The following is a 9,091-nucleotide window of genomic DNA, read 5'->3' on the forward strand; positions in this document are numbered from 1 at the left end:
CCCACCCCCATTAATTTCTTGGATCCGCCACTGAATGTGAACCTATGAAGCTTGGAGCTAACAGAATAAACGCTAGGCTGGTTCATCGGTTCGAGTCTACTTAAGATCATTAGGGACTTTTTCTAAGGAACCCATCAGATTAATCAAGGTACACACAAACTAGAAATCTTGGAGCTAACAATACGTGTTCCCAAATCTTTGATCCTGGTAAAAAAAGTTGTACTTTATGCATTAAAAATTGTAAAAAAAACCATCCAAGAAAGCACATAAATTTGGTCAAAAAGACATTCTTGATTTCAATTAGATTGAAAGATTTACAAAAGGTTATTCTTAAATATCTGAAAAGGCCACTACTAGATAACAAAGAGTTACACAAATCTAATTAAAATTAATTAATGTACTTCCCTATTAAACAACACAAATGGACCCCATTTTCATCTCTCTTTTTTTTTTCTTTTTTTTTCCTTTAAAAAAAAAACCCACAATGCAAATTAAAAAAGAATTCAAGAAACAGAAAAATTGGAAGTTGAGCTGAGCTGATTAAGCAGGCCTAGTCCTCTTCTGCACAGCTTTCCCATCTGATCTTGAATCCCCTTCAGATGAATTGACATCAATGGATTTTGAGAAATTTGATGAAAGATCAGAGTAAAGACCCACAACTTTCTTTATATTGTTGTTCAGCTCTCTGATTAATCCCACATTTTTACTGAGATTATCTGGGATTTTGGACTCATGATTCTGATTAATCTCATTAATCAAAACCCTATTTTGATCCAAAATGTTCTGAACCTGAACAAAACTCTTTTGAAATGTCTGCAACACCTTCCCATCTAAATGAGCTCCACCATTTCCCTCCATTGAAGCTCTCAGATCAACTCCAAATCTGCACAGACATATGAGCTGTTTAGGTTAAGCCCTCATCTTTTCTATTCCAATTTAATATGCAGTTTGGTAGTAATAAGAATAAGAATAAGACCAGACAAAAGACATGATAAGATTTGGGGGAAAATCATTAAAAAAAGAGGGAAGAAAATTGAGCAAAAGAGACAAGTTCTGATTCTGAAACAAGAAAACCATGACACCCATTTGGGGGTTTCTTTTTCTTTTGTTTTTTTGCTTTCATTGAAGAACACAAAATGTGGAAATAATTGCACACAAAATTGGGTTATAATTATTGAAACTTTTTAATGAAGGTTTACAAAAACTAATAATTCAGTGTTTTTATTTTGAAGTTATTATTGAGGATATGATGAGATGTAAAAAAGGAGATCTTATTTCCATAAAGGGGAAAAGCTTTTTCCATTTGTACTCAGAAAATAAACACCCACCCAAAAGGGTTAATAACTCTGAGTTTTCAAAAAAGAAGAATCTCAAGAATCAAAGATTACATGTATCAACATAAACACCAAAATGGGTATCATTTCAGGCTTTTATACAACATGCATACATCATATATACATATATATATATATATATATAGCTTACACACACCAAAAGTGTGAAACTATGTGTAAAGCAAAAAATGAAACAAACCCATCATCAGAAATTTGGTTTCAAATTCTGGGTAACTGAAAAAGATGAACAAAATTGGGGATTCAAAAGGAAAACACCAGAAAAATGGAAACCCCCACTTTGAAGATCTTGAAAACAGATCATTTTGAGCAAAATAAACTGGATAATAATTTAAATGAAATCCATACCTACAGTAAGAACAGTGTATGTAATCAAGAAATAACTCCAATTAATTTCAAGAAACAGGCTCAATAAGATCAAAGATGGAGCAAATCGATGAACTGGGAAGCTGATGGAAGTTGAAAAACAATCAAGAAACCATAATTTGTTTGAAATTTTGTGATCAAAAGTGAAATATATATATATATATATATGTGTGTGTGTGTATATATATATATATATATATATATATATAAAACGTACCTTGAAAATCTGGGAGCATTATATTCAGAGAGAAAGGATTGAGGGAAGAGAGAGAGAGATAGAGAGAGAAAGTTAGGAATTTTAGAGAGAGAGAATATGGAGATTTGACAGTCACCCCCTCCCCCAACCTACCCTCTGTCTAAAATCTAAATCTGTCTCTGATGTGTGTGTTGATGCATACGAGAAAAATATTGGTTACAAATAGTTGTGCTCCATCACGGATAATATAGATTTTTTGTAATATATATATATATATATATATATTTCTTATTTTTGGAGTTATTTTTTTTATTTTTGTGGTTGAGATTATTTTTACAAATAATTTGTAACATTCCAGACAACGTGTTTGAGGATACATTAGTTTAGTTCCTGATTCTGATATCATCTGTAATATTTTAGATCAGCTTTATTAAATATTTTTTTTTTGTTTGTACATCTGGACTGACTGTATGTGATAAAGGAGGTATCAGTCTCTTATAAGGCAATTTCCGTTCATCTTCCCAACCAAATTAAAAATATTTTTTCATTTAGGGGTTGTTTGGTTGGTTTTCCATTAAGTTTTGTATGGATAAATTTGTTTGTATGGATTAACCTCTTTGTATAAAATTGAAGGGTTTTGTTTATGAGGGTTTTTCCATATATAGAAGGATTGTATTTTTTAATTGAGATGAACAAGTTTGGAAAAAAAATTACTTTCTACATATAGCTCCACTTATAAATTTAATAAATAAATCACTTTTTATATCATTAAGCCACTATCAAACAATTATGTATAACTGACCAAATAAGTTGTAAGTCTAATTAAGCGCATTAAGTTGTTTCAAATATACCCTTAGTTTTTTTTTAAGTCATTTTCCTTTTCTTCTTTTCAAAATAAAGAATACGGCATAAGGGTTGTGATGATTTCTTTACTAGATTCTAGAAACAATAGCATCGTCATATCAGTAAAATATCAACCGCTTATATGTTAAGAAGTAGGTCATACAACTTTGTATGCCTCAAAACGATAGAATAGCTGGGCACCTTTAACTTGCTCATGCTAGCATACAAAAACGATAAAATAACTTAATTTATACTATATTATAAAACATTTGACAAAAACTCTTAAAAACCATTTTTTATGTATGAAGTACTGTTTATTGATGCATATTACTTAAAATTAAGATTACAAGTAAATTATGCGTAAGTACAACTTATTAAAGCTTCTTGTTTGAATTCGTGTAACTAAATGTAGATAAACATAATCAAACAGAGGATAAACATCTCATTTTAAATATTAAAAATCAAAAATATAATTAGGATAATCATTGACTTCTAAGAAAATACTTAATTATTATCAATATAAAAAATTATATTATTAAACCAAAAATAAATCATTTCATTATTAAACTTAAATTAAATTATATAAAAATAAATTAAAGAAATTACATAAAAAAATGAGAACATTTAGATAGTTGATTTGATACTAACATTGATATATTTTTTTTCAAAATTTTATTTTATTCAAAAATAAAATCATTATTGTTTTTTTAAAAAACACATAAAATCGTATTATAACATCGACATAGACAAAGAATAAAATAAAACATTAAAATCGAGATATATCTCGTTGCATTGTGCGAGTACCCTTCTAGTATTTTGTAATACAACTTAAAATTGGTAAAAGGTTATAGTCCAAAATTTAAAACTTATAAATAGCTTACAAATCCTATTTTCTATCCAGATGACAAATTGTCATAACTCCACCTAACTTAAACGAATTCAGAAACCTTATTTTCTGTCAATGTGAAATTAATTACCATAAATAATATAAACAAATTTATTATAGAACTAAATATTTAGGTCTTTGTAATTTTTTATTATTATATTTTCTTCTCTTTTCTTAAATTTAGGGTCCGTTTGGTTTGTAGGATTGTTTTCGAAGGATTTGGATTGGAATGTATTTGAAATTGTTGGTGTGTTTGGTTTGTAGGATTTGGAATGAAATTGGATTTCATTATTTATGAATAAATTGTAGAAAAAATTATTAACAATTATAAAAATAATTAAATAACATTTTTATTAATCGATTATTACAAAACAAATGTTTCCAACATTTTTTAAAACCTTATTACACACAATTCTACGAAATCCCATAAAATCCCGAGCACTCCCTAAAGATTCCAAAAATCCCATGTTTGAATGATTTCAATTAAATCAGAAGATTTCAAATCCGGATAATCCAACAAACTAAACATGAGATTGAAATGGATTTGAAATGCAAATCCCCCCAAATCCATTCCATTCTTTCAAATCAAACGAGACCTTAGAGAAGAGTTTTAGCGTAGCTATTGGAATAAATATTTTTCAAATCTTTAGAATTTCCAAATATAAATGCCCATTTTAAATACTAAACATGATTTTTTAGTCAATTTAATTAGTCAAAGCTTGCACACCATAATAATTAAGAAAATTTTGGATAATATAAATAAATGATACTTTCTCAGAATTTTCTAAATCAGGTTATGTGTTTTCCTACTAATTTCTTTTTCCATATAATATAAATATCATAAAAAACAATAACATATTTTTAATTTTTTAGTCTTATAAAAATATATTTTAATTTTTAATCTTATAAAAGTAATGTAAAAAAGGTTTGTATAGAAGAAACCTTAGAACATTTTAAGAAACAGAAACAATATATATATATATATATATATATATATATAACATGTGAATTAGGGGGTTTAAAAACTCGATCAATCCAATCCAACCCAACCCAACACGAAATAACTCAATTCGAAGCAATTCGATGTCTAATCGAGTTGTAAAATTTTCACACCATGGGTATTGGGTTGAAATTGAGTTACTATTATTTGAATTCAACCAAACTTGATGAACCTGATATCCTTGTATTTCTTGGGTTTAATATGACTGTTGAGTTTCTATTAATATATGCATTAGACAATTACATTATCACGTACCCTCTTCATATATACATATTTTCAATATATTCTTCATCTTTATATGACTCATTCGTATATATATTCAGTAATTGTGAACATATATGTAAATTGAGAAAATTAATTGAATATGATATACGTAAGATTTAAGAAATATCGATCAGTTGCATCAAATGGTTTACGATGAAAAATAAATTATGAGTAAAGAAATAACATATTCAAGGTTAGAAGAATATTTTAATGTACCAAAGTATCAATCCGACTAACCCATACGGGTTGGGTTGCACTTTCGTTTGGGTTGAGTTAGTTTAAAATTTTTCAAACTGCAAGCATTAGGTTGGATTATTTAAATGTCTTCAACCCGATCAACCCAACTCATAAACATCCCTAATGTGAACCTTATGTGATCCTCCATGATTTATTCAACGAAAATAAACAATAACATTATTTATTTTATTAATGTTTTGTAATATTCTTATTAATATTTTATTAAATAAAAGTACTTTGAAAATATATCTACAAGTTGAAAAGCTTGTCTTTATTTGATATATTACAAAACATTAATAAAATAATTGTGGTCCACAAGTTTCTTTAATTCTATCTTATATATGTCATGTACTTGTTGATTGTTATTTATTTATTTTTTGAAATTTATAATTATTATTTGATATTAATATTTAATTTTATTTATATTTACTTATCAATGTAAATTTTTAATAAAATTATATGTCAGATCAAATACTGTATTTTTGTTATAATAAAACGAGTACGTCATTTTGCTTCAAAAGGAAGTACGATTTGTTTTTTCTTCTTGTAGAAAATATCTTATCTTCTCTTTTTAGTAACGTTATATTTAGAAATACATTTCCTTTTTTATTAAGAAAATACATATAAGAGTTGTCTACTTTACTGATCAAATGGATAGGAAAACGATATTCATGTCACAGTTATAGGTCTTTTTGTAACCTTTTTTTTTTTATCATGACTGACCATTATGCAAAGCAGATGTAGAATTTAGCAGGCTCTTTCGTTTGACAGACGTGAGAAATGAAATCAGTCTGGAAAGAAAGTCGAACTAAAAACATCATAAGCTTGTTACATATCGTATATGACAAACTACCTACTGTAGTTTGACCCAACTTTCAACCTATAAAGTTCTTCATCTAGATCCCCGAACAGAGTTTAAAGATATTTATGTGGTTTTCAATTTCTATTTATTTCGTTTACAATGATCAGATCTCGTGAAATCAATTTTTTTTTTCACACCCAAATTTTTTTATTAACATGGATATCCAACCAGTTATGCGAGCCGGCTAATCTCAGAGCGACCGCCTGCTTTGCAGATAACCTGGAGTCACCGCATTTGAACCTCCGTGGCCACAAGGGGATTTTATTTCTCCTTGTATTTGAATATGTGACTTTCTGATACTTTTGATCTTTGGAGCCAAGCTCAAACCAATCAGACACCACTCTTGTGGTTTATATTTTATGAAATTACCAATTAGATTTATCTGTTAGTTTTTTATTTCATGGTTTTTGATCAACTGTCAGTAACAGTGTCGGATCCAGAAAATTAACGGGGGTGGGGGACATTAGATGGGACTTGAGAGAGTGAAACATATGGTCATATGAGACTAGGGGAAAATCATATAAGACGAGGATGAAAATAAAAAATTTAAGCTAGTCAACAAAGTTTTTCTTAAAGGCTGGATCCGCCCCTGGTCAACCGTATTGTTTTCTTGCTTTCATTTTCTGGATAAAAATACCCATTTTTATGACTTTACCAATTATGATTACAAATAATTATTAAGAATTTATTATTGTGAAATTATAAAAGATTTATGGTTCCCATCACAATATAATAATGGTTGAAGACACTTGGGTCAAAATTATTGATTCTTGCCCCCCGCCCCCATCCAAAACACTTATAAGTTGTGCCTTAACCAAAACATTAACATCAATTCACTCATCATCACCCCCAACATTATATATGATTAAGGTTGCTTTCACACTATTTTAAGGTTTAAACATTGGTTACACTATGTGTATATATATTAAAATAATAATGTTTTAAATCTTTAAATAAAACAATTTTCAGTAGTGATGAATATTTGATATAATTTAGACAACTTTTAATTTGTTCGATTTTTTTGAGCTAAATATAACACAGCTATACTAATTCTTTACGTATGAAAGTTGAGGTTGTCGTTATAACCATCACGGAATATCAATAGGTCCAGAACTTACACTAGAAATACACAAGGCTTGAACCGAAACAGTCTTTGGTTTGGTCCTAAGGGCCAGGGCCCGGGCCGGTCCATAACCCCCAAAATTATTCAGTTCCTTGACTCAAAAATAAACTTCAATCTAGGTTTAGTTGGTCTAGTTATTTCTAAACCGTCATTGCGTAGGCTAGGATTTTATTGTGTAAATAAATAGTTTTAAAAATAAATATTGATGTGTGTATTTGAGAGATACATCCCAATGGAACATAAATCTTTTACAAGCCTGACCATTAGTACAATCAATACAAATGATGAGAGTTTATTTATTATTATTTGGGTATTCATGCAAGATTATCATAGTTCATTTATTATGATCGACACTTGTATTAAAAACAATCGAGATATTCATTAAAATAAATGAGCGATTAAGATTGGTTGGTATAGTTTATACTAATAGTTGGGTTTATAAATGAAATCACTTCCACCCCAATTACATATGTAGCTATATATGTGTGTATGTGTATAGAGAGAGAGAGAGAGAGAGAGAGAGACCAACTTGTTTTCGGGAGACCACTTTCTTACACTTGAAACTTCACAGCAATACACCATGAAGGTAAGCTTCACAATATTTTTACTGAGAATGTTTGAATTTTATTACCTTCACAGTGTTCTTTTGTGAAGTTTCAAGTGTTTTTATTTAAAATTTCAAGTGTAAAAAAGTGATATCATTAATAAGTTTATTTTCACACGTTAGTTTATGACAAAAAAAATTTACCACAAGGTAGCTTGAGCCAATAATACAATTTAAATTGTTTGTATTTCTCTTTAAAGTCTGTAAATATATAATATTTTCAACAAAATTTTAGGAATTTTTTGTTTTTTGTTTTTTTGTCACAACAAGAAAATTGGTTTATTGGATACCATACTTTTCTAAGAGGTTGTTTCTTTACCTCTTAATAGTTCCATTAAGAGGCAGTCTCTGAATCGTTAAGAGATGAATCTTGTTTGGCAAAAAAAAGTTTGCCTCTTAATGGTTCTAAAACCCTGTGAATAATTTTGTATCATGAGTCTCCCTTAACCATTAAGCACCCTAATTTCATTGTAAACAATTACCAAACAATTATATTTCATTTTACACTCTATCATGAGAGCCTCTTAATCATTCTAATCAATTAATCATTCTGGACCAAACCATTCAGCAACTGCCAAACGATCCCTAAGTATCATAATAAACTATTAAGTAAATTATGGATTTGGTCCCTTAACTTCTTTGGTGTGAAGGACCAAATCCATGACAAAGTGCATAATATGAACGGTTCTTTTGTATAAATGAAATTAAGGGACCAAATCTATAATTTTTGACATACTTTAGGGACCAAATCCATAATTTAATCTAGACTATTTTATAAGACTTAATTTATAGGACTAAGTGATAAAACATCTTATATAAAGTCGTTGTAATAAGTTTATAGGACGTTTTTAGGTGTCCTCATAATTTTTTTGGACATTTTTAATATAAAGCGTTAAATTAGCAATTTTATAAGACTTTTGATAAAATATCCTATAAACTCATATTCTTATAGAACAGTTGTTTTATAAGACATTTTTTCAAATAATGTCCTATAAAATTGTTAATGCAACGTTTTCTATTAAAAGTGTTCTTAAAAATTATTAAGATGCTAAAAACGTCCTATAAACCCCCTTAGATTGAAAGCTTTATTTTTGGTCTTATAAATTGAATCTTATAAAACGGTCTATTAGGACACTTATAAATTGGTGATGTCCTATAAACCCAATTTTGTTGTAACGTGTATTAACCTTAAACCATCATAACATCTCCAACATATTTTCTGAAATAGAGATGTTGTTCTCTATTTTGCTTCAAAGAAATACCTCTATTATTATTATTATTATTATTATTATTATTATTATTATTATTATTATTATTATTATTATTATTATTATTATTATTATTATCTAAAATAGAGA

At 28.3% G+C, this 9,091-nt stretch overlaps 1 protein-coding gene across 2 annotated transcripts; it reads right to left on the minus strand.

Moving 5' to 3' along the window:
- Window positions 1-271: 271 nt before the first annotated feature.
- Window positions 272-2,125, minus strand: LOC112516954 (protein ELF4-LIKE 3). 2 transcript variants are annotated; one of them, XM_025124220.1, is made up of 2 exons: window positions 1,936-2,125; window positions 272-883 (listed from the first exon to the last, which is right to left on the minus strand). In XM_025124220.1, exon 2 carries the CDS (start codon window positions 856-858, stop codon window positions 541-543), a length of 318 nt encoding a protein of 105 aa, XP_024979988.1. In that variant the 5' UTR covers window positions 859-883; window positions 1,936-2,125; the 3' UTR covers window positions 272-540. The 2 variants fall into 2 exon arrangements, 1 of the variants encoding a protein (XP_024979988.1); XR_003069629.1 differs by lacking the exon at window positions 1,936-2,125 and adding an exon at window positions 1,701-1,848 and having other exon boundaries at window positions 531-883.
- Between the last annotated feature and the right edge of the window lie 6,966 nt (window positions 2,126-9,091).

Source organism: Cynara cardunculus (genome assembly GCF_001531365.2).
Source record: "Cynara cardunculus var. scolymus isolate 2C chromosome LG 8, CcrdV1, whole genome shotgun sequence".
Taxonomy (NCBI): domain Eukaryota; kingdom Viridiplantae; phylum Streptophyta; class Magnoliopsida; order Asterales; family Asteraceae; genus Cynara; species Cynara cardunculus.